Source organism: Labeo rohita, chromosome 11 (assembly GCF_022985175.1).
Source record: "Labeo rohita strain BAU-BD-2019 chromosome 11, IGBB_LRoh.1.0, whole genome shotgun sequence".
In the NCBI taxonomy this organism is placed as follows: domain Eukaryota; kingdom Metazoa; phylum Chordata; class Actinopteri; order Cypriniformes; family Cyprinidae; genus Labeo; species Labeo rohita.
Genome location: NC_066879.1, coordinates 19,123,480 through 19,148,867, shown reverse-complemented (window position 1 = coordinate 19,148,867; position 25,388 = coordinate 19,123,480). Strand labels below are relative to the sequence as shown.

Here is a 25,388-nt window from a genome sequence, read left to right as displayed (position 1 = left end):
TTCATTTTAAAATAAATTCAAATAGAATACAGTTACATTAAATTCTAATAGTATTTAACAATAATACTGTATTTACTGTATTTCTGATCAAATAAAACTAGGGTTAGTAAGCATCAGAGACTCTTACAGTCTCTTTTGAACAGTATATATACAATCTGGCATCTAATGTGAAAGTGTTTATAATCTGTGTCTCACCTGTGTATCTACAAACAGGAAGGTGATTTGCACATTCCTCAGACCAGCCTTTAGCATGATGTTCTTGATGTCCTCTCTCCACTCTACAAGGCCATAGTTCTTGGAGAGTTCAATCTGGAAGCACTCATATTCAGCTCTGTCAATATAAGCACAGTCACTATCAGAAAATTTTTGTTCAACAATGAATAGATAGGGTCTTTAATTTGGTGTATCATTTATGGATGGTTTCCAAATGTATGACTGAATGTTCAGTTTGATGCTGGGATATAATGACAGGAGTCAGACTATAATCATTTCTTTGTGGGTGGCCATGTATAGAGACATTTCTAAATCAATTATCAAAAGTATTAACTTCAGTTTAAGATCTAGCTAGTGACTATTTTCATATGTTGTAACTTTGTAACAACTTAGAAAAAATCATGATTTCTTTGTGTAGAATTATTGTAAAATGATGTTTTTGTATTATATGTCACAGCTTATTAGATGAGCTCAGATAGTTGGTAGTAATATTGAACGTTGCTCGCATATGCTTTCCAGGCATGAAATTATAATTCTTTTCAGTTCTACATGGGTGGCAGAGCAACAAGATTTAAAAGTGTTGATGTCAAAATTGTTAAAGTTTTAAACACAGTTTCAATTGGTGGGTCAGTATGACTTCTGGTTTTGATCAAACAAAGCCTTATTCAACTGACTCTCATTAGTGATGCTAATTATATTTTAAGGGTTCAGCACAATAACTCTTCAGCTCTCACATGTGTGTGGCAAGCCTGGTAAGGGACTGGCGTCCACTGCCACCAACTCCTAACAGCAAAGCGTTCCCCAGGGGCTGGCGGAGGATACGGCTGATACGACACACATGCTGTATGGCATCCATGAACAGCACCAGTTTCATCTTAGTGGTGCTGGTCTGGTTATAATCATCCATGTACTCCTCCATCACACGGGCCAGCTGTATTAGTGGATACAGAACAAAACTTCAAACAACCTTTTGATTTAAAAACAATTATTTTCTGCTAAAAACTTGCCAAAGAATGCAAAATGCCAAAAAATAAACACATTAAATTGAAATCGTTTTAGAAATGCAATATCCACACAATTTGAGGTGTCATTGATATATGTAGCAAGCACTACAAACATCAATACAAGACAGTATAAGCCCAATTTACCTTTTCTCTATCTTCAATTAGCCGGTACACCTTGACAGCACGGGGGAACATGAAGTCCCCATAAAGGACTGGCTGGTATTGGACAACCTCCTCAATCTTGCACCCAAACTCCTGTATGTGAGTGCGGAGGAGTTGGTCAAACCACTTCCTGTCCTCATCACTGACCAGTCGATCCTGGAACACCCTGCAGCTCTCATGATACCAAAGCTGCAATAGCTGTATTTTATTCTGAGCAAACAGAAATGACACAGAAGATTTGAACAGATAAAACATGAAATACCTGAAAAACTGAGGTTTATTTTTATTTTATATTTAATGGTGGTACCTCTATTTTCCCAGCTTCTGCCATGAGGATGCCCTGGAAGACTTTTGACAGGTCCCTCAGGTTGAACGTATAGTGAGATTTAGCAGGTGTGGGTAGGAGAGCAGAGGTAATAGTTGAGTACACCCTGATGGTGGCATCCACTAGTGGCTCATTGAACGGTTTAATTTCTGGAACCTTCTCTAAAAATCGTAGATACAAAATGAGTTTGTGTGAGAAAATCCATGTAGTATGACATATACAGTATGTCAATATAAGCTCAACGTTGACATTAAACTTTGACTCATTCCAGAAATACATGAATAACTTATATTTGTAAAAGAAACTTGACATTTAGTGGTTTAGTCTTTCTCTCTGTCTATCTTTTTGTTTCTCTCCCTGTATCAAGCTTACTGCCTGGGTCCTTTTTACTCATATTTCCATCTGTAAAAATAAAATAAAAAACATTGTTATTTAAAATACTACCAAAGCTTCTGGCAGATGTTTCCTGTTGAATACCCACATTAAAATACATTCATATCTAGATGCCCGCATGATGACTGTCACTCACCCATCCAGTTCCCCAGGATGGTAGAGAAGATCTTCCTCTTGCTGGCGTCCTCCATCTCAGTGAAGGACAGGAAGTTAAAGTGGCGTGTGAAGCGCTGAGTGATGGGGTTCCTGCCCCCGCCAGGAGGGCCCATGGCACATGCAAAGTTTATGTCAACAAGGTTTTTGAATGTGCCTGGTAAACACAGAAGATTAATTTTTGTACAAAGAGTTTTTTAGATTTTTAGAGTTTGTACGAAGTTTTTTTGTACACTATCGTGCAGAAACTTTGAGGTCTATTTTGGTCATAATGACTCCAGTTATTTGAGCAAAATATGAAATAAATTACAGTAAAATATTATTACCATTTAAAAAAACTTTTTCCTATGGAAGCCCGTCGCTGGCACAAAATAAAATCTTTTTTATCTCACAATTTTTTTAATTCACAATTTTTATTCTCAGAAATACATGATACAAACTCTCAATTCAGACTTTTTTTCTCAGAATTACATGATATAAACTCGCATTTGCGAGTTATAAAGTCCAACTTTGAGGGGAAAAAAGACGTTCTCTGAACTGCAAGTTTATATCTCACAATTACTTACTTAACTCATAATTGCATGTCAATTCACTTCATTTCTCAGAATTGAAAACTTATGTCAATTCACAACTCGCAATTGTGAGTTTATATTTCAATTCTGAGAAAAAAAGTCAGAACTGTGAGTTTGTATTACGCAGTTCTAAGAAAAAAGTCAGAATTGCAAGATGTAAACTCGCAATTGCGATAAAAGAAGTCAGAATTGTGAGATGAAAAGTCACAATTACCTTTTTTAATCTTTATTCAGTGGCGGAAACAGGCTAACTTTTTAAATAGTAGTGCATATGCTGTATAAATACTGCATACAAGATGCATACTAGATTTGCAAACACACCTATCTGTTTCCTGTCATACCAGCCTCCATGATCCATCCACTGGCGGAGCAGTTCAATGGGAGGCTGTGCTCCATATGTTTCCAGCATGGGCATGTTTAGATCATCAATGAAGAAAATAAAATATTTTCCCAAAGGAGGCCCAAACACACCTTTACGTCTGCAGGTAAGATATATGCAAATATAAAATCTTGCAATGAAAACAATATGTAGTGAGAAAAATAACCGAGTAATGAGAGAGACAGTGTAAGAACCTTCTGTCGAGTTTGCTATCGATATAGTCTTGAGTCTGATTGGCGGAGGTGCGAGCTGAGAACATTAGGAAATGAGTGATGTATTCAGAAGGCATGTTCTTGAGAAGCTTGTCTGATATGGTCAGGGTCTTTCCTGTGCCAGTTGGCCCAATGCACAAGACCTGACAAATCAAAAGGGGAAGCAAACTTAGAAGCACATATGCATGACATTAAGTTGACTGCATGTACAATGAGAGTCAAAACTACCCACAGGCTTCTTATTGGAAAGCAGCATGTCTATGAGGAAGGACATGCGAACAGTGTCGACTGTGGGCACAATGATATCAGAATAGCTAGTTTCTGGGGTGATGACCACTTCCTGGGCGTATTTCATCCAATTAACCCATTGTACCTGAAGCATTTGAATAAACAAAAGAGTGTATGTTTATTCTATTATTTAAAAATTATTTCATTTCTATTAATCAAAGGTATCTCTCAAAAATGAAAATTCTGTCATTATTTCTCATCCTCATGTCCTTCCAAACCTGTAAGACCTTCATCTTCAGTACGCAAATTAAGATATTTGTAATGAAATCCAAGAGCTTTCTGACCCTGCATAGACAGCAATGCAACTGAAACGTTGCCAGGCCCAAAAACATAGTAAGGACATAATAGTACATGTGACATTAGTGGTTCAATCATTATTTTATGAAGCTACAAGAATACTTTTTGTGTGCAAAAAAACAAAAATAATGACTGATGTCACATGGACTATTTTAACATTGGTCAGTTGCATTGCTGTCTATGCAGGTTCAGAAAGTTCTCTGATTTCATCAAAAATATCTTAATTTGTGTTCCAAAGATGAACAAAGGTCTTACAGGTTTGCAATGACATGAGGGTGAGTAATAAACTATAAACGCTCTGTTTAATTTCAACATTCAGGAAAACATTCTAACCTTCCTCTCTTTACCCTCTTCCTCCTCCTCATCAAAACAACTTATTCCTGCATCATCTAAATGGTAGTCATACACTACACCCTCCTCAGGGAAACAAAGCTGGACCTGAAAAACAAACAAACAAGATTTGCAAAATGCAGTGTGCAGCTCTGAATAAATAAACTTAAAAAAAAATCAATAAATATTATTTGAACACTCTGTGGCACTTCTGTTTAATTATCTGCAACATGTAAATCATTGCTGATAGCACTAAGCCTCATGATAAATTTATGCTGCTATTGACCTTTTCTTCAACCATCTTGCCCCTGAGCCATGAACTGAAACGTTGGCAGCTGCCAGCATCTCCTGTAGCTCCAACACTCCATACAAGTGAAAAAATAAACCAGGGCTCAATCAACTCCTGCAGCCGAGACAGCTTCTCCTGGGAAGGGGGCTTCTTACCCTGCCCACACACAAAAATTCAGCTTAACAAAGAATAAATTAGTTTAACCACTGTGATACTAAAAAGTTCTCTGACCTCTCGTGGGATGAAGGGCTGAAAGAAACAGTCCAGCAGTTTGAGCAGAGAGCAGGTAAGATTGCTATCCATGGAGGTGATCACTTCCTTCACCGATTTTCTGACAAATTTAATAGAGTCCTGCAGGCAACACATAACATCACCTCAAAATCTTGATAGACAATGAACTACATACCTTGCATAATGTTTACTTTTATACTATAGATCACATAAACAACAGTGCTTGTAATTCAATGTATAGTAAAATAAAAAAATGTAAAACACCACAGGACCAGACCTGTAAGAACCTAGTGAAGAGAGAGTTAAGTTGATCTGTGTAGGGCTGAAAGGTTTTGGGAATGGTGCGAAGCCAACATTCTGTGAATGGAGTCAGACCCAGGATACTGGGCTCGAGATACACCATACCACAGCGAGAAACCGTGGCAGGAGATGCCACTGCCAAATCCTGCACCTCAAACATCATAGTCATCACCTGAGGGCCAAAACATTGTCAGAAATGAAGTTACAACACAGAGAGGCAAAAGATAGCCATTGGCAGAAGTTTTCATACGTCAGAGAGTTTGATGATCTCTCCAGAACTTAGACACAGTTTTTTATTGTCATCCAGAACCGTGTTCATGTTCTCAATCCACACAGCATCCACAGGTCCATCAAACATGTACCACTTCTTCTCCTGGTCCATGGAGGCAGCACCATCCCGAATGAGACAAGACAGTATACCATCTGTCCTGTAATTGAACAGTGTGTTACTTTTAACAATCTGTATAGTAGTTTTTGTTCTTCAAGATGTATTTTTGCCCTTTATTAAAATATGATAGCATAAAACTGAGAGGAGTGAGAGTGGAAGAGAGAGGGGGACATGATCAGCAAAGGTTCCCAAGCTGGGATTTGAACTCAGGTTGCCTAAAGCACAACCAAAGCAAAGCTGAGTCAACCAGTACAGTAATGGTAATACAAAAAATCCAAAGTGCACTCACCACTCATGAGTAAGCTGGTCAAACTCTCCATAAAGCTGCCCCATAGTGATAGATTTTGGGTTGAGCACGTAGGTCTGTACAGACTCATATACTCCTCCACTAACTGAGGGTTGGCCTTTCAGGGCTGTCATAGCTGCTCCCAGCACTTCATAACACTATAAGCAAATTCCAAAATCAAAATGTAGCATTTTTGTTGTAGCTTGTTTATTTGTGCATTGGTTTGTCTACTAGTGAAGCTTACTTTTGTTTTCCCAGAGCCTGATGGTCCTACCAACATTAGACCGTGTCTGACTACAGTGGTTTCATACAATTGAATACACTTGGTTATAAAGCCTGCAAGACAAAATAAACACTAAACATAAAGTAAACTGTAAAACTGTTTGCACTACAAACCAGTGTGCTCATAATTAAGATAACACATTAAAATATTATGGTGAGACACACCAATTTACAATATAAAGCAGCAAAATGAGCAGTTTTGTACAGCTAAAAATAGCTGGATGCGAACGAGACTGGAAGCCAGACCTATAAAATTTACGAATGCCCACTCCCACTCGTACAGGAAGAAAAAGGTGGAAAAATCATTTAATTGTCCAACACACTCACCGTCCACATCTTTAAGGCACTTGGTTGCACAGACATTCCTGATGGACTCTTCTAGGGTACCATAGTCTATTGGCTCCTCACGGATCTTGGGGAAGAGGTCGGACACAATGCCATTGAAGAGCTTAAGGTCGTCCTGAAGGAACTTTGGTACATTGACATCTCTGATGGCACGCAGACATATCAGCTCCTGCATAGATCATATAATTAGTTTTGCACAGCAGATGGTTTTATATCTGTGGTGCTTAAATAAAAGTTCAACAGCAGTGCAAACATGCATACAAATATTGTGTATCATCAAACCTCATTCATATCAGGATTTTCCCTCTTCAAGTTTCCAGCTGCAGAAATCACAGTTTTTACAGCTCTCATCCCAAAATCATAGTGATCCTAATTGACAACATGCAACAAAGTGAATTTCACACAAAACTAATTCTGGGTCTACAAATAGATGAAGTCTGCATGAACAAAGCAGATACTTGTTCTTTTTAATTTTTCTTTCCTGACTGTTTCTATAAAATTCCCCCAAAACACAGCTGCACTCGTGCCATTAAAAGTCAAACCTGCGAGCTGAGCTGTTCCGAGGAGAGTTTAAAGGTGCTGGTGATTTTTTTGGACAAGACTTTCGCATCACTGAAGCCAAATGAATAAAGAGAGATTTCTGCAATCATGGCGTAATCAGGGATCATCATAGCCACGGGACGGAAGAGGGCCTAGAAAACACATACAGTACAGTCTCAATCTTTTTATTTTGAGCTTTTACATTATTGCTGGCAAGTTACGTACATTTAAATTACCTTTAAATTATCTGGTAGTTCAGTGCGACCAGCATAACCAGGATTCATAGTGATGAAGACCGCACAGGATGGAACAAGAGGGATTTCCATGCCTTCAAATACAAATCTCTTCACCTGAACACACCAAACAGCACATCAGGGTTTTCTACACCTTTTTACCAATGCAATTTCATGACTTACACTACCAGATTTTTTATGTTTTTTAAAGAAGTCTCTTCAGTCTATAGCAAATACTGTAAAATTGTGAAATATTTTCACTATTTAAAATAACTGTTTTAAAATTTATTCCTGTGATCAAAGATAAAACTTTCCAGCATCATTACTCCAGTCTTCAGTGTCACATGATCCTTCAGAAATCATTCTAATATGCTGACTTGCTGTTCAATAAAGATTTCTTGTTATTGTTATTATCAATATTTAAACAGTTGTGTACATTATTATTTCAGGATTCTTTGTAACATTTTACACTATAGTAATCAAAAGCTTGGAGCCAGTATAATTGTTTTTTTTTTGTTGGAATATTATAGAAATTAATACTTTTATTTAGCAAGGATGCTTTACATTGATCAAAAGTGATGATAAAGACATTTATAATGTTACAATAGATTTCTATTTCAAATAAATGCTGAAAACGTGAAAAAATTCTACTCAGTTTTCAACATAATAATAATAATAAATGTTTTTTGAGCAAATCATGATGTAATGATGCTAAAAATACAGCTTTGAAATCAGTAGAATAAATTACATTTTGAAATCTATTTAAATAGAAAACAGTTTTTGCTGTACTTTGGATCAAATAAATGCAGGCTTGGTGAGCAGATGAGACTTCTGGCCAGTAGTGTACGGTAGTGTTTAGACAGTAGGCCTCAAGTGTGAGATTTGACTTACTCTTTGCTGCTGGGCTTTTTGGATGGTTGTGATCTGTTGAGCCACAACTGATAAAACCTCCACGTCAATTCGGTTGAATTCATCAAAGCAGGCCCAGGCCCCTGAACTAGCCAAGCCTTTGAGGAACTTGCCCATGGCTATGAAGTCCAGCTGATCAGAGCAGTTAAAAACAACAGTCTGGATGGCCAGAGCTTTGCCCAGGTCTTTAGTGGTCTCTGTCTTTCCCGTACCTGCAGGGCCCGCCGGGGCGCCTCCAAACTTTAAGTGAAGTGCACCAGTCAGGGTCAGGTAGCACCTGTGTGATGGACAGACATTGTATAGGATTTTAATTTCTAACAAAGGTAAGTATCCTGTAAAATACTTTTCTTTAAAAAAGCATCTACTGTTATGTATAAATGCAGTTCAATCACCTGTCTGTCAATGGAGTGATAACAAGTCGTCCTGAGTTACCAAGGTACTCATAACCATACAAGAATTCGGCATTCACTGCTCTGATGTAAAGGTCATCACGCCAGTAATATCTATAAAAACACAAACACTAACACACGTCTCTCTCTCTGCCTCTCTCTGTATATAGATACATACACAGATGTGACCCTGGACCACAAAACCAGTCTTAAGTAGCACGGGTACATTTGTAAAAAAGATGTTATATTTTTTATAACCTCAGTTGGCTGATCCACTCAAAGTCATTGACACTGGACACTTTCTCCTCAACCAGCTTTGCCGCCACATCTTTAGCATGCACTTCAATCACAATGAGTGCTGAGAGTACAGTCCGCTGCATCTTTGACAGACGACCCCGGACCAGCTGCACCAAATCTCCCAACTGTATGTGCATATCAAAACACACATTTTAACTTAGATCCAATATTTCCTTATCAGAATTTACAACACTGTTATGCAAAAAAACATTCAGAGGAATGTTTCATTGTTTGGAAACAATCCGTACCTGTGTCTGTAACTGTGGATAAAGCCGATCTGCAAGGTCTCCTTTATCCAGAGACTCTGACACCTCTTGGGTCCAAAATGTTTGACAGCCAGCAATCACCACCTGACCAGGCCAGGACAGCACCCACTTTGTACGAGGACGCTGCAGGCAGGGTTGACGCTTTATATCAGAACAATCACTGACAACATAAACTACTTGTTATGGTAATACAAACTGTATTTAAAATCTAGTGCACTTTGGAAATCTGTGGTGATTAAAGAACCATTTATATTAAACAAAGAAAAAAATAATCTTAAATTTGTTTTGGCAAATGCACTTATTTACAAAATAGGTAACAACACTTACCTCGACATAGGCTTGCAGCGAGCGACTAATGTTGTCTCTTACACTGGCCTTCATTGAGTTCTCCACTTCCCGTAACCAATGTTCCACATTGCCAGTAGGAGACACAGGGACACACAACTGGACTTCCTCTCCCTCAGCAGAGTACATGTGTGTGATCAGCAGATCTGACTGGAACTGAAGCTGCATGTCGTACAAAAGATTTCATAATTTCTGACATTAACTGAAACAGAGTATTACTATATCAACCAAAATGACATTTTCCTGACATGTTGATTAATTAAACATTTAATATGGTAAACATATTACAGCAAATCAGATCTGTTGTATACAAAAGAGATCTCACCCGGGCGATGTTCTCGAAGCATTTGCGGAGATGTGGCTGCACTGCGGTTGGGTCTTTAGTCTGAGATAAAATCTCCAGCAGCTCATCATCTGATAAAAAGTAAAATCTACAACCAGAAAACAACAGAGTTCTTAAATAATTGCTTCAACAGTTATAATGATGCTGCTGAGTTGGGTTTAACTTTAAAGTGCTAAGAAATTAAATGTTATATAAAAAGATGAAATGTGACCCTGGACCACAAAATTAGTCAAAAAGGTCAATTTTTTTAAATTGAGTTTTATAAATCATCTGAAAGTTGAATAAATAAGCTTTCTGTTGATGTATGGCTTGTTAGGATACTATCTGAATATCTGGAATCTGAGGATATTGAGAAAATCGCCTTTAAGGTTGTCCAAATTAAGTTCTTAGAAATGCATATTAGGAAAATTACCAAATATCTTCATGGAACATGATCTTTACTTAATACTCTAATGATTTTTGGCATAAAAGATTAAAAAATTGATCATTTTGACCCATACAATGTATTTTAGGCTACTGCTACACATGCTACTTATGACTGTTTATGTGGTCTAGGGTCACAAATGTTAAATGCCAAATTATTGTTTAAAAAAATTGCCCTGGGCCTTCCCTACTGTTAAATAAAACCAAAAAACCTGGTAATTCTTACCTGGGGAAGGCGCTTCGTTTGGTCTCCAGGTATTCGCTCAGTCCTTTCTGCACAAGCTCCAGTAAATTGTTACAGTCTTTGAGGCTGGCCAATAGACGCGGTTCGGGACACACCTCAATCACCTGGAGTCATAACAACAATCACATGCATCTCAGTTCTTTGATGTACCACTGACAAATTTAAAATAGTATGATTAAGTAGTCTGACCATGCTCACCTTACTGTTATCATGGGCAGCCTTCATGATTTTTCTCCAGGTGCGCTCCATAGTCTGATACCTCTTCCCTTCCACAGGCAGCTGGCGGTTGATGTCATCAGAGCTGAAAATAGGTTCCATGTACAACCACGACCGCTGACAGATAAGCCATTCTTCTAATACTTCCTACCAGCAGAGAACCACAGTGACACAAATAAAAAAAAAAAAAAACTTAAGACCCTTAAATAACAAACAGTAAACAAGCATATTTTAAAACCATACCTGCAGGATGATTAGCTTACCTGTGTCATTTTCAGTTTGCTTTCCCATTTGCCGATTCTCTCCTCAAAGGGTTTTTTATATGGGGAGAAGACCATGCTCTGGGTCATGACAATGTGGTCATCAAGCAGCTGAGAAGCTTCGTCTGGACTCTTCAAGATGTAAGTACCAGTCTCCTTATAAGGCATCACCTCAAACATCACTGTTGACCATTCCTCCTCCATCTTGTTCAGAGCCTATGTATGAGAGCAAAAATACTGTCATATGACATAATATGTCTGTGGAATTGTTCTGTTGTGCAATTCAGAAAACATAACAAATTATCAACAAGCAAAAATGTTCCTGTGGTGTTGTTCATTTGTATAAATTATCAGGGGCTAGAAAATATTTCGTATGAGTTTAGTGCCTTTAGAGACAACAGGTGTATTTCCATTACAGATTTGCGCAAAACTACTGCGATGTTTTATAAATGTTGCGAAATGTGGCCGTTTCCATTAACCAATGTTATGCGACTAAAACTGATTTTTTTCCTCTCACGATAAGTCATGCAGATTGATGTTGGTAGGTTCACATATGTTGAAGCCACCGCACTAGCCATTAATTTTAATTTTAGGAGACGCAGGCATCTATCTTTACAGAAGCAATGTGGAGAGCTGCTTCTGGGACGCTTCAGAAACGGAAACAAACCTGGTATAAACACAAGCATTGACTAGAGTAACAGTGATCAGCTCCGCAGACTTGTGCAGTGTGAATAAGGGGTTATCCAAGCTTTAATGGCAAGGAAAGCCCCTTATTCAAAAATTGTGTAGTCAATTCTTGTGTAAACGGCCACATATGAGGTGTTTTTTTATATTTGTTGATTAAATTTAAATGAGTAATTCACCATTGACAAGTTCCGCTTGTGATAAAACCTGGCTGTCTATGCAGAAGAAACGCAAAAAATGACCAAAACTGTGGAAATACAATCTGTAATTTTAATAAAAGCCCTGGAGCTGTGAAAAGAATACAACTATTTAAAAATCTGGAATCAGAGGGTGCAAAAAATCAAAATATTGAGAAAACTGCCTTTAAAGTTGTCCAAATGAAGTTCTTGGTAATGCATATTACTCATCAAAAATTAAGTTTAGATATATTTACGGTAGGAAATTTACAAAATATGTTCATGGAACATGATCTTTACTTAATATCCTAATGATTTTTGGCATTAAAAAAATAGATCATTTTAACCCACACAATGTTTTGTTGGCTATTGCTAAAAATATATACTCATGCTACTTAAGACTGGTTTTGTGGTCCAGGGTCACATATACTACCGACACTGTAACTATACAAAGCTGGTTAAAATTCTGAAAATCTATTCTTCAAATATTTGGCATAAATGGATGACAGTGTTCTGTGCCTCATAAATACAAAATACATCTGAGAAACAACTACATGGGACCACTATTGCACTCACTTGCTCAATAGCATATTCTTTTCCAGCCTCTTGAGCCACTTGGGTGATTTCCTCCACATGGTTTTGTAGGCCCAGCTCCAGACAAAGGGAAAAGGTGAGGTTCGCTGTAGACTTTATATTCATGTTAATACGTTCAGAAAGAAGTTCCCAGTGGCGGTTCCGCATGCCAGGATTCCTCAGGCCACGGATCAGAGGAATGAATGGCCGGAACTCTTCAATCTTAGTCCGGATTTGAGATGCCACTTCTTGACAGGCTTAATAGAGTCAATGATAAAAACATATGTATAATACGAACACATAATATGTCTTCCCCTGTTGCATTTATTCACTTATTGTAAACAGGAAAATGTATCTCATTCTTGATGTTAGGTGACAAAGTTATGACAAAAACATACAATATTTGTTTGTGTCCTCTAACATGGTTTCCTACCTACCAGGAATGTCTTTAAACTGTTTGACACACTGGTGCATAGTCTTGTATGCATCATTGACATTACACTCCAATTGTTCAGGGTTGATGGCTGACAGCGGGTCATTGAGCCAGCTTTCATGCCAACGCAGCCAATCAGATGTAGTCTTCCACAGGTCATAAAATGGCTGAAACTCTCTATTCATCCTCTGTAGCTCAGTGTACTAGACCAAAAACAAAAAATTAAAAGTGTTATTTATTTTAATGTTTACTTTAGGTTTCACTATCGTTTCAAAGGGGGAAATTTGCACGTAGAGTTAACTTACATTAGAGACTGGTTTGCCAAAGAGTCGTTCACGGTTGTTGTATAACTGTGCCATTTCCTGACACTCTTTCAGCTGCTTGCTTACTCTCCGCACCTCATTTGCCACCTCATGTGCTCGCCCAAGGTTTGTGTAGCCAGATAATCCAGCCACTGTCATCTGAAAATTAACAGAGGTGATTTAATACCCAGAGTGACTATCTATTCAAAGCAAAACATCACATTCTTGACTATAGTGAATGATTTATTTCAGTAACTAAGTATCAATGTATCAGTGAATCTGACCTGCAGGAAGTTCAAGAGATCCATAAAGCTGTTTTGGTCAACAAGCTGGACCTTAAGGAAGCGTTCTTCATCCTCAACATGCTGGGTTTTCACTTTCTCCATCTGGTTCAGGATCATGCAAGGCCAGGCCATTGCTGTCCACCTACACAAGAAGTATTTAAGAGTTTAGCTACTGAAGTAATGGTTTACTAACTCAGAATGGCTGATTTTAGATTAGCAGCTAAAAGCAACTGTTTTAAAACACTGTTGGCGAGGCAATGATGAACTCACTTCTCATTGACATCCTCATCAGAGAGACTGTAGAAGAATTCATCTATTAGATCATAATCAGACATAGCTTTGGACAAACACTCCTGCAGGAAGACAGAGAAAAAAGTCATTCAGCTTTAAATGCAACAATCCAATGAGACTTTTTTCAAAATACTAGAGACTATAAAAAAAATAAAAAATATATAGTTGAACCACTGATGTAACATGGACTATTTTAACAATGTCCTTACTACCTTTCTGGGCCTTGAACATGGTGTCTATGCAGGGTCAGAAAGCTCTCAGATTTTATCAAAATATCTTATTTTGGGTTACAAACATGAACGAAGGTCTTACGGGTTTGAACCAACAAGAGGGTGAGTAATTAATGACAGAATTTTCATAATTTTAGTGAACTATCCCTTTAAATTCCATACTATCTAAGTTAGAAAGACTAAATTTACTGTCTAAATTAGGAAGACATGGCCAGTGGGTAGCGCACATGCTCTGATATGCCACATGGTGGCATCATTTTCTGTCACTTCTCCAATATCCATTCCCATTAGAGGCAAAACACACAGAAAATCTACATTTTGTAAAGGAGGGCGTTGCAGTTCAAACCATCATGCCAGGGGGTTTCTATGCAGTTGCTATGATTTTCTTAATCATTTTTAGAGATTATCTAGACTATGTCATTGCTTGGGTGTTCTGGGTCGTTGCTAAGATGTTGCTAGGGAGTTCGGTGATTGTTAGGTCAGTTACAACAGACCCACTTCCTACTCTCTATGATATTTTGGTCTCTAAGTTTGGGTCCTTCTATATAAACCTATGGGATTTTTTGCCCATTTTACTGAGCAATCATAGATAAATAATATAATTTAGTTCAAACTGTGATTAATACAGAAGTGTTTTGCAATATTAAAACAGTGACTGTACTTCATGTGCTTTAAGTTGCTCAGGTAGTAATTTCATCCATTCTCTCTGCTCTGTGAGCTCCTCAATGCAGCTGGGTTTCTCAGACAGCTTTGTGCTGATGGCTTTACACTCCTTACATGCCTGAAACACATACAATATTATAAAACAGCCACTTGATAAAAATGCTTCTAGTCCTAATAAACACTGACTCACATCCTGCATCTGTTGTCGTAACCTCAGTGCGAGTCGGTCCAGCACTGCATCGGCAAGGGCTTTGCGTTTCTCCACCAGGCTTTGGCGAACGGCCTCCACGCTGACCTCGAAGGGTCCAATGATGATGGCAGAAGGGATGGACTGATTTAAAAGTTCCACCTCCCTCAGGTGTTCCAGAACTTCCTGCTTCACCTCCTGAACGGTCTGGTTCTCCTGACTGTGCAACCTTTGAGATACAAAAATATAAGAACAATCCTTGCTCTGTAGGGTATTACAGTGTATACTGGTCTCACGGTTCATAAAAAATAGAACACTAGAGATTTACTCTAGAAAAGTCTTGATATCTGAATTGTGGAGCTCAAGGTGGCATTCATATTCACGGGCGTAGGCTCTGAGAGGTATGATGGCCTGTTTCAGGGCAACACTGATGCTCTCCCTCAGATTCTTGACTTCAGGTTCCCACAAGCCCACTGACTCTAACACATATCCAACGATAAGCAGGTTCTTCAACAGAATCTGAAAAAATGGGAAGGAAAAAAAAGTAATATGAATAAATGCAACCTCTAATTTATGGTCACTTAGCTCTTCAAGAAAGTTATTTACAAGCAAAGACATAGGGAACCTTGTCTAGTTGAGGAATGTTGTGTGTGGACAGGATCCCTTTATCAAACAGGTTGATAACGGAGGTCTCAAAACTGTCTAGAGGAGTGCTGTAACCAACACCAGTCTGATCAAGCACCAAATCCACTGAGAAAAGGGGCTTCTTTTTTGGCCTGCATAAAATAATGTTGAATATGTTACATTTAGTATAAAACAATATCACTCAATTCATCTTATTTAGATCTTGTTTCTCAACTGCTAACTCCAAGGCTACCCTTTGTCTAGGAGAGTATCTGAATGCCCTCCTACAGTATCTACCCTGTTGAAAAAAACAGCATATGTTGGTTAGGTAGGTTTTGAAGCATGGATGCTGGTTTGAACTGGTTTAAGCTGGCCCTTAGCTGATCCTGAGCAGGAGGAACTAGCTTGGGACCAGCTTAAACCAGCTAAGGACCAGCTTAAACAAGCTCAAACCAGCATCCATGCTTCAAAACCTACCTAACCAGCATATGCTGTTTTTTTCAACAGGGTAAACTGATATGTACCTCTGGCAATAAATTTGTACAAATTTAATGTTGTACATAAATAATTAATTAAGACTTGCAAGTTTGCCTAAGTCATCTAGTTGGCCCTGACCCACTAATTCAGAACCACTGATTTAGATATCGTCATTTAAAGAAAAAAAATTAAATATAAAGCAACATCAACCATAATCATATAAGGATAATGAGAATTCACATACCTGTATGGGCTGTTTATGAGATCAGGGCCCCAAGTGAGATCTTCGGGGCAGTTTAGGACATCGTGGCAAGCATCGAGCAACAATTCTGCTAAGCTTGCCAGGGACTCCTGTACTAGGAACCTGAGCGAGTCCTGCTGCATGCTGCGTATCAGCGTTATCAGGCGACACAGTTTAGAAATGCTGTAAACATGCCAGTTGGACACAGAGAGATTGTACCAGTCACGACTTTCCTGCAGACTAGACGAAATCCCAGTACATAAAGTGTTCAGCCAAGACTCTTGTAGAAACAACTGAACCTGAAGCAAGACAGAAAGTGTATGATGAAACAGCGGCACATTTGTATGTGTGTGTTTTGTGCGCAGGTGACTGTATACCTGTGCATGTTTCTGAGACTGTTCTGACTCAAACTCCTCCAAGCTAAGTGACTTTGAGAAGCTGTAATAGAACAGGCTCATTTTTGTCACTCTGTTGCACTCTTCTCTCACTATGGACAGCACAGTGATCAACTCAGGCTTAGTGAACAGAGTATTAAAGACAAAAGCTGCACGGTTCTTCTCAAAAGGATAGTCTGGGACTGACACGAGGCCTAGGAGGAAAGGAGACAGCAAGTTGTGGGTGGGCTTGTAAAATAAATCAACAACATTAAATCCTAGACAGCCTGAAAGTCTCCTTTCTTTTGATGTCCATCTCTCTACCTTTCTCAGGAACTTTCTCAGGTTCCGTTTGAGGAAGTGTGATGTGGGAGAACTCTTCTGGGCTTTCCTTTACCACCTTATCAAAGCACATCCGGTTCATAGTGCGAACATACTCCAAATGAAGCTCTTCCTCTAGCTCCTTCACACACTCCTGTAGACTGTATAGACACATGTGTTTATTGAAAAAACAAACTAATGCTAGCTGTGATAATTCTGTGCAGCAGACATCAGTTACTGTTTACATAATTGAATCCTGTGTGCTCTAGAATGGCACATCTGGTGTTGATGTAAGGTGTTTAATGCTTTATTTACACTGTTGAAAAATCCAGCATATGCTGGTTAGGTATGTTTTGAAGCATGGCTGCTGGTTTGACCTGGTTTAAGCTGGACCTTAGCTGGTTCATGAGCTGGTTTAAGTTGGTTCTTAGCTGGTCATGTGCTGGTCCTAAGCTGGTCCTAAGCAACTAGCTCTGGCCCAGCTTAGGACCAGCACATGACCAGCTAAGAACCAACTTAAACCTGCTCACAACCAGCTAAGGATCAGCTTAAACCAGCAGCCATGCTTCAAAACATACCTAACCAGCATATGCTGGATTTTTCAACAGGGTAATTTCTGATGGGATATGGAATTCATATATATATATATATATATATATATATATATATATATTTTTTTTTTTTACAATACCGTACACCAATGCCTGAAATTAACTTCTTTTTAAGAGGCAATATATTGTGTGCAGATGCACAAAAATCATGTTTTATGTAAAACCTTCTAAAAAAATACACTGCCTTTCAATAGTTTGGGGTCAGTAAGAGTCTTTAAAACAGTCTCTTGTGTTTACCAAGGCTGTGTTTATTTAATCAAAAGTACAGTAAATTTTGTAATATGTGACCCTGGACCACAAAACCAGTCTTAAGTAGCACGGGTATATTTGTATACATTGTATGGGTCAAAATGATCGATTTTTCTTTTATGCCCAAACTCATTAGGATATTAAGTAAAGATCATGTTCAATTAAGATATTTTGTAAATTTCCTACTGTAAATATTTCAAAACTTGGAAACCCTCAGACCCTCAGATTTCAGATTTTGTTGTATCTTGGCCAAATATTGTCCTATCATAACAAACCATACATCAATGGATAGATTATTTATTCAGCTTTCAGTATAAACTGACACTTCTGACTCTTTTTTTGGTCTAGAGTCAATTTAAAATAACAGCTTTCTGTTTTAATATCTTTTAACATATAATTTATTCCTGTGATGGCAAATCTGAATTTTCAGCAGTCATGAATAGTCTTCGGTGTCACATGATGAATAGAAACTTCAAAACAACAGCATTTATTTGAAACAGAAATATGTATTAACATTATAAAAGTTTTTACTGTCATTGTTGACAAGAAAATTTTACTGACCCCAACTTTTTTGAAAGGTAGTGTGTAAAACATCATTGCTGGGTATTTTTGGCCCTCATATTTTAATATTTTTTTATCAATTTTTAAACTTCTTTATTCTAACGATTGCATCTATTTGACTGTAAAATTATATAAAATTGTAAATTATTATTTTAACTCTTCTCACCGTTTAAAACGGAGGCCTGGTGTGGAGACTGCATAATTTCTGATGCGCTCTAAACTGGTGGGGTCAAGGGTAGGGGTGCCACTCCAGACTGGCATACAGTCAATGGAAAGGTGGTACAAGATTATGGCCTCAGTGTACTGTCTCAAGTTCTGGGCAAACTGGACTCTCTGGGCAAAGACACGTGGGTCCTCTGCACAAAACAGCAGCCTGATCCTGGGAACCCAGTATTGCCCTTCTTGCAGTGACAAAGCCCCTTGGGAAAGAAGGAAACATAATGAAATGGTTTATAAAAGTTACACTCCATGAAATCAAAACTGAAGTTTTGTGATTTGCACTTGATGTTTGTTAGGTTTGATACTATTTATATGATAAAAAGTCCATTTTGTAGGCATTTCAAATTTATTATTTACTTCTGGGATGAGCCTAATATGTCACAACTTTCTATTTCAAAAGGAAATTTCTCAAAATTGTCTCAAAAACTGTTTTATGAAGTGTTTAAAATAACCAAGGTTCATGAATGGCTACTGAACATGCCTTCTTTCTGTCCTCCATTCAAAATAGGTTTTCCATCAGAGTCTCGAACCCATCCATTACAGTCCGCTTTATGCACCAAGTACTCTTTCTTCTCCTGGCTGTATTGTAGCACCCCAACCAGCTGCCAAGAATACTCCAAAGCTGGATTCTCTGGATCCACTACATGACAAACACATGAAGAACAGACATTTAATTTCTCCCACATGTGCTCACATGGTTCCCACTGGATGGGCTATAAGATGAATTTATTTTCAGAAGGAACTACAAGAGAAATGATGGGATCCATTCGACTACAATATGTCAGGTATTTCCAGAAGGTTTTAACAGGGCTGTACCAGGTGGGATGCTGTTTTTTGTCGGCAACAGGGCTTTGGCAGGAACGGGTTTGCGGTTGACGGAGCCTTGCTCGTAACCTAAAGCCAGCCATTCCTCTGGAGTACGACAGTCAAAGTCCTCATTGTCGAATATCTGGTGTTACACAAAGCAAAATAACAGACACAAAATGAGCCACTTGTACACACATACTTGTACTTGTATGCAGTTAATAAAACAGGAAAGGTGCAGGATTTTAAATTGAAGCATGGACACCAAACTGATGGGAAAAGCCACGAGCAAACTGGGACATTAAAATACGAATATTTTATGAAATCAGCACAAGCAACATGTATGACCTCCAGAGACAGGTAGTTTGAAACTGCGTTTTTGAGCATCAGCTGGTTGGAATCAATGCCTCGCTCGGCCAGAAGATTACTGATATCCAACTTCTGATACTCCCTCCTGCGTCTGGGAATTAAAACATACACATATCCATGCATACTACATTTACAATCTAGAAAAATGTTTACCTTATTTGCAAATGACTGTTTTCTTTAACCTAACATAATTTTATTCATGTTTTTTTAAGATGATATAGCATGTCAAGCATCCTGTCCATGCTGGCATCTAATTTGCTTAGCAAAACAGACCTGAGGCTCATTTTTGGGTTGTAACCCACCAGTTGAGAAGCACTGGTTTAAGATGTTTATCTGAACTGCTCACCTCTCAGTCTCAATCTTACGGGGTGCATGTCCTGGGGGGCAAACATAAGGCATCTGAACTTTTGGACAATAACTTCCAGAGTGGAAGTCGGTCTCGTGCTGGAGTTCATGCTTTTGCTCCTCCACAGCATTGGGTGGGACAGGAAGCATTCTCAACACAGATTCTAGTAAAAAACAAAGAAAAGAATAATTAGTATAATTTGTTTTAGCTGTTGTGTTTTGACTTGATTGTTGATTGATTTCTTACTTTTGCAAGAGTTGGACTCGTATCCTGCCCGACTCAGTAAACTTGTGCTCACTGGGTTTTCCGTATATGACTTAAAACAGAAGCAATCATTTTGGTGATCATATTATACAAAACAAGGTGAGTATACTATTAATTAATTAATATTAATTTGTTGTAACATTTGTGATAATGTGTATCATAAAACACTGAATATAAAAAAACTGAAAACAGACAACACAGGATTTAAACAAATTTCATAGGGCCCTAACAATGTAAAATGTATATTATTTTTAGGAATTCAACCGATTAGACGTTGTTTGATCAAAGTGATTATACACTTGATAATAAAAATGTAATTAAACAGAATTTAATTCAAGCAGAATCCAGAAAAATACAAAGAAAACAGAATTTTGAAAAAACAACAACAAACTAATACAATGAAATCTGGGGGAAAAATTAAATGTATTTTATAGCGTGCTTAATGAGGAAATAAAAATAATAGAAAGAATCAGAAAAAGAAGAAAAAGAATGGTCTACAGGTCTGTGCCTGGTTTACTCACGAGATTTGAGAATATGCAGGGCAAAGGGGGAAATTTGTCTCTGTGACGTCCTCTAGGATGAGTCATCTTAGATACAGATGGATGGTTTTCTGCCTGTTTTTTGTCCATAAAAATAGAATTTACTATTACATGCAGAACTTCATGTGAAACACTTTCACATGCATACATACATTAATTAATTCATTCAATATTTAGTTTTCTAACATTTTATGAAATCTGTGATGTTACACGTGTATCATAAAACATAGAATACAAAAAAGAAAAGAAAAAAAGAAAAGAAACAAAAAGAAAACAAAAAAGGAAACAAAAAAGGAAACAAAACAAACAATAGAATTTGAAAAAAATAATATAAAATGGAATTTAGCAAAAAAATAAAACAAACTTCACTGAGCCTTATTTTTTAATTAATATAATATTTTTATTTCTAGGAATTCAATTGATTAGACATGATTTTGCTGATAATTCAATTTAAGAAAACAAACAACAGAGTTTGAAAAAAAATGGAATTTAGCAAAAAAATAGAACAAATTTTATTTGGCCTTATTTTTAAAAAAAAAATCAATATAATATTTTATATAATTATTTATAGGAATTCAATTGATTAGACATGATTTTGCTGATAATTAAATTTAAGAAAACTAACAACAGAATTTGAAAAAATAAAATAAAATGGAATTTAGCAAAAAATAGAACAAATTTCATTGGGCCTTATTTTTGTAAAAAAAAAAAAAAAAGAAAAAAAAAAGAAAAAAAAGAAAATGATATAATATTTTATATAAATATTTATAGCAATTCAATTGATTAGATATGATTTTGCAGACAATTACATTTTAAGAAAAAAATGGAATTTAGCAAAAAATAGAACAAATTTCATTGGGCCTTATTTTTTTTTTAAATTAATATAATATTTTATATAATTATTTATAGGAATTCAATTGATTAGACATGATTTAGCTGATAATTCAATTTAAAAATAGAAATTTCTGAACAATTTTAATATTCTAAACACAGAATACCAAAAAGCAAGAAAGAAAACAGATAACAGAATTTGGGGGAAATTTCATAGGGCCCTATTTTTGTAAAATTGTATCATAATATTTTATAATTATTTATAGGAATCCAATTGATTGGATATGCTTTGTTGAACGAAACAATTCAAACTGAATCCAGAAAAAACACACAGAAAACAATAATTTAAAAAAAAAAAAAAAACGTTAATAAATAAATTTTAAAAACACAATGGAACTTTGGGAAAAGTAAAAGGTTGTTTACCTGTTGACGATTTGTCCCACATCTACTAATGAGAGATGAGGTGGCACTCAACAGGGGAAGTTTGTCTCTTTGACCGTCGTTTGGCATGTCTGGACGGTGGGGACGAAACATCCCGAAATTAGAAGGGATATTTTTTTCCATAATCGCTTATCCATAAACTGACAGAAAAGAAACAAAAGTTACACAAAAGCAAACGTACTGCTTCATCTACGCAAGAATGGATTATTCCACACGCTCTTTTCGGAAACTCCTTATAACCAAGCAGTCTTATAAAGTATCAAGCGTTGTATTTAATACAGTAGTCTATGATATATGATAGTATATGATACTATTATCCTATATATTATGTCACATCACGGTCGAGTTTGGTTTCAAAAACCGTTAAAAGCACAATTTACCTCTTTTCAAATCTCAGCAGGCAGTATGAACGGTTACCTCACTGACAAAAACGTAAACACGTACCTCACTAGCAAACACAAAAGAGGTGTTTAAGATTTTTTTTAAGATGTCGAAGTCTTCGGTAAAACAAATGCGTATCGTCAGTATGTCGTGTTCATTTTCCTCTGAAGTATTTTAACTGTCATTTAGTGACGCTGCCACGGTTGCCAGGCCAACGTCCTGCAAGCGCGGCTTGTTGTAGATTCCAGTGCAAGAGACTAGACAGTGCATTACAATCAGTTACTGTGGAGAGGAAAACAAACATTACTGCGTGCATAGTCTGCACTGAAAATAAAAAATATATGCATCTGAGATTATATTTATTTACAAGTTAAGCTTTAATATGAGGTCTAACATCTGTGAAAAATAAATAAATAAATACATACATACATAAATAAATAAGGAGGTACGTTACAGGTCAAAAGTTTTTGTACTGTAAGATTTTTAATGTTTTTTTTTTTTGTTTGTTTTTATATTTTTTTAAGTCTCTTCTGCTCACCAAGCTTGCATTTATTTTATCCAAAGTACAGCAAAAGCAGTAACATTTTGAAATGTTTTTACTATTTAAAATAACTGTTTTCTATTTGAATATATTTTTTATGTAATTTATTTCTGTGATTTCAAAGCTGAATTTTTAGCATCATTGCTCCAGTCATATGATCCTTCAGAGATCATTCTAATGTTCTGATTTGCAGCTCAAAAACATTTATTATTATGTTGAAAACAGCTGAGTAGATTTTTTTCAGGTTTCTTTGATGAACAAAGTTCATAAGAACAGTATTTATCTGAAATACAAATCTTTTGTAACATAAATGTCTCTATCATCAATTTCAAGCATCCTTGCTAAATAAAAGTAGTCATTTCTATAATTTCTTTAAAAAAAAAAAAAAATTACACTGACTCCAAGCTTTTTAATGGTATAGTGTATAATTTTACAAAAGCTTTATTTTTTAGATAAATGCTGATCTTTGTTTTTTTCTATTCATCAAATAATCCTTCAAAATGTGCCACAGCTGTTTTAAATATTGATAATAATAATAAAAATATTTCGTGAACAGCAAATCAGCATATTAGAATGAGTTCTGAAGGATCATGTGACACTGACGACTGGAGTAATGATGCTAAAAAATAGCTTTGATCACAGGAATAAAATACATTTAAAAATATATTTAAATAGAAAACTGTTATTTTAAATAGTAAAAAATATTTAAAAATATTACTGCTTTTGCTGTACTTTAGCTCAAATAAATGCAGGCTTGATGAGCAGAAGAGACTTTTTTTTAAAAAAACATTAAAAATCTTACTGTTCAAAAACTGTTTACTGGTAGTGTATGAGCGAAAAAGTACATCCAAGGTCAAAGTTCAGAGGATTTTTTGGAACTGCATACTAGCAATTCATTTATTCTTGCAAAATATTTTATTGAGAACAAATTTAAAGAGACCGCAAATTGATCAGCTAGAGAATAGAGTATTTAAAATATTAGGTAAATTCAAATTAAAATCTAACATTTATAAATAAATAAATTAAATTACCAGTGCTTGGGGCAAATACACATTATTCCATCTACTGTAGTTATAGGTTTAACAGAAAAATTATATTTTAGGAGTAGAAACATATGACTTTAGGCAAAAATGGTTATGAAGCAAAAGTTGACCCTTACTTTAAAAAAAAAAGTGAGTCTTAATATATTTTGTTTAATTTTAAATTTCTGACACTTTGTCTTAAGACATGATGCAGTATATGGAAATACATACTGTATTGTATAAATGAATTCCATTTCAAGGCATTATCGTTTTGTACTTCCATAGTTAATGGCAGTAATTATGACCTAATACACTGGAATGGGCGTCCCTGAGTGATTTCAACCCATCCGTTCTCTTTTCATCTCATCCTGTGTAATTGTACTCTTCTGGTCCTGAATGACCCACAGGGATCCTAACACTCCTGGGTCAAGAGATCACAGATTCCTGCCCCATTTCCCAGTGGAGATCATAAGCAACACACTCCTTCGCCCCCGCTGGCCTTGCATATCATCCTGAGCGTGTTCACTGTAGCGTGCATGAAATACTTCATGTGCCTGAAATCATGTGTCATTCCTAGAAGGTGTCTTGCAAACCCAAAGACAGGGTTAGGCAAGGTCAGAGATCAAGTGCATGTGTGAAATTCAAAATGAGGAGCCAGAGATGCCTTCTGACTTCGCATGGGATATAACTGCCATCATTGTAAAAGGACTGAAAAGAACATGACAGACTGACAGATCATTAAGGAGATTCATCAGATCATTAAGTCAACAGGTCAAAAAGTTAATGGCGGCAGAGGAAAGACTTGCCAGTTAACAACACAAGAGTGATACTTTGCCAAAAGCTACCAATCTACCAATGTTCACTCAGGTTATATATAAAAAATTATATATATTTATACACATAAAATTGTATTTTTATTTAATTAAGATTTTTAAAAAAAAAAAAAAAAATATATATATATATATTTTTTTTTTTTTTTGCTTTTATTATTTAGTGTATTTTGTTTAAACTATGCAACTCTCACAAAACTGTGTGTCCTCCCCTCCAGCTTCTTACAATTGTATAGTTGCATTTTGAGACATTGACCTTCATTGTATCCCAAAGGCAGATGCAGCAGACACGTCTTGTCGATAGATCCAAACACCTGCCAGCAATTAATGACTAATAGCTTTGGCCTACAGCATTAGAGGGCTGTTTGAACAAGACAGATGAGATCTCAGATGAGATCTCTAGTGCGTTTAGTCCTCAAAACAGAAAAGTTCTCATATTGTGATCCAGAATCAGGGCAGATTGGTCCCCCGAGTGATTGAGGTCATTGTTGAGCTTCAGACGAAAGACGTTTCTGATAAAATGATACTCAGCTGGGACTTTCAAATGTCAACATAGCATAAACTACGCCAGTATCAAGAAGAAAATCAGACTTTAAAGTAGGGCCG

General features: G+C 36.6%; 1 protein-coding gene across 1 annotated transcript in view; it reads right to left on the bottom strand.

Moving 5' to 3' along the window:
- The window catches only part of dnah1 (dynein, axonemal, heavy chain 1), a 40,565-nt gene extending 18,003 nt beyond the window's left edge, over positions 1-22,562 (bottom strand). Inside the window, exons 1-49 of the mRNA XM_051122102.1 lie at positions 22,389-22,562; positions 21,991-22,148; positions 20,719-20,811; positions 20,180-20,249; positions 19,934-20,096; positions 19,567-19,678; positions 19,231-19,363; positions 18,896-19,054; positions 18,362-18,614; positions 16,778-16,935; positions 16,457-16,668; positions 16,083-16,378; positions 15,363-15,513; positions 15,066-15,256; positions 14,741-14,966; positions 14,549-14,668; positions 13,637-13,719; positions 13,367-13,508; positions 13,086-13,241; positions 12,785-12,983; positions 12,351-12,604; positions 10,918-11,130; positions 10,637-10,801; positions 10,421-10,542; positions 9,754-9,859; positions 9,411-9,590; positions 9,066-9,206; positions 8,779-8,942; positions 8,524-8,634; positions 8,114-8,408; positions 7,226-7,339; positions 6,992-7,141; positions 6,732-6,818; positions 6,432-6,618; positions 6,067-6,158; positions 5,826-5,980; positions 5,399-5,576; positions 5,126-5,320; positions 4,849-4,968; positions 4,615-4,773; positions 4,332-4,436; positions 3,646-3,786; positions 3,396-3,556; positions 3,144-3,301; positions 2,234-2,407; positions 1,687-1,865; positions 1,362-1,589; positions 948-1,144; positions 196-331 (exon numbers count right to left, since the gene is read on the bottom strand). Of these exons, the coding sequence (XP_050978059.1) occupies positions 196-331; positions 948-1,144; positions 1,362-1,589; positions 1,687-1,865; positions 2,234-2,407; positions 3,144-3,301; positions 3,396-3,556; positions 3,646-3,786; positions 4,332-4,436; positions 4,615-4,773; positions 4,849-4,968; positions 5,126-5,320; positions 5,399-5,576; positions 5,826-5,980; positions 6,067-6,158; positions 6,432-6,618; positions 6,732-6,818; positions 6,992-7,141; positions 7,226-7,339; positions 8,114-8,408; positions 8,524-8,634; positions 8,779-8,942; positions 9,066-9,206; positions 9,411-9,590; positions 9,754-9,859; positions 10,421-10,542; positions 10,637-10,801; positions 10,918-11,130; positions 12,351-12,604; positions 12,785-12,983; positions 13,086-13,241; positions 13,367-13,508; positions 13,637-13,719; positions 14,549-14,668; positions 14,741-14,966; positions 15,066-15,256; positions 15,363-15,513; positions 16,083-16,378; positions 16,457-16,668; positions 16,778-16,935; positions 18,362-18,614; positions 18,896-19,054; positions 19,231-19,363; positions 19,567-19,678; positions 19,934-20,096; positions 20,180-20,249; positions 20,719-20,811; positions 21,991-22,131 (7,725 nt within the window). The 5' untranslated portion in view covers positions 22,132-22,148; positions 22,389-22,562. The remainder of the gene's footprint in view (positions 1-195; positions 332-947; positions 1,145-1,361; positions 1,590-1,686; positions 1,866-2,233; positions 2,408-3,143; positions 3,302-3,395; positions 3,557-3,645; positions 3,787-4,331; positions 4,437-4,614; positions 4,774-4,848; positions 4,969-5,125; positions 5,321-5,398; positions 5,577-5,825; positions 5,981-6,066; positions 6,159-6,431; positions 6,619-6,731; positions 6,819-6,991; positions 7,142-7,225; positions 7,340-8,113; positions 8,409-8,523; positions 8,635-8,778; positions 8,943-9,065; positions 9,207-9,410; positions 9,591-9,753; positions 9,860-10,420; positions 10,543-10,636; positions 10,802-10,917; positions 11,131-12,350; positions 12,605-12,784; positions 12,984-13,085; positions 13,242-13,366; positions 13,509-13,636; positions 13,720-14,548; positions 14,669-14,740; positions 14,967-15,065; positions 15,257-15,362; positions 15,514-16,082; positions 16,379-16,456; positions 16,669-16,777; positions 16,936-18,361; positions 18,615-18,895; positions 19,055-19,230; positions 19,364-19,566; positions 19,679-19,933; positions 20,097-20,179; positions 20,250-20,718; positions 20,812-21,990; positions 22,149-22,388) is intronic.
- Between the last annotated feature and the right edge of the window lie 2,826 nt (positions 22,563-25,388).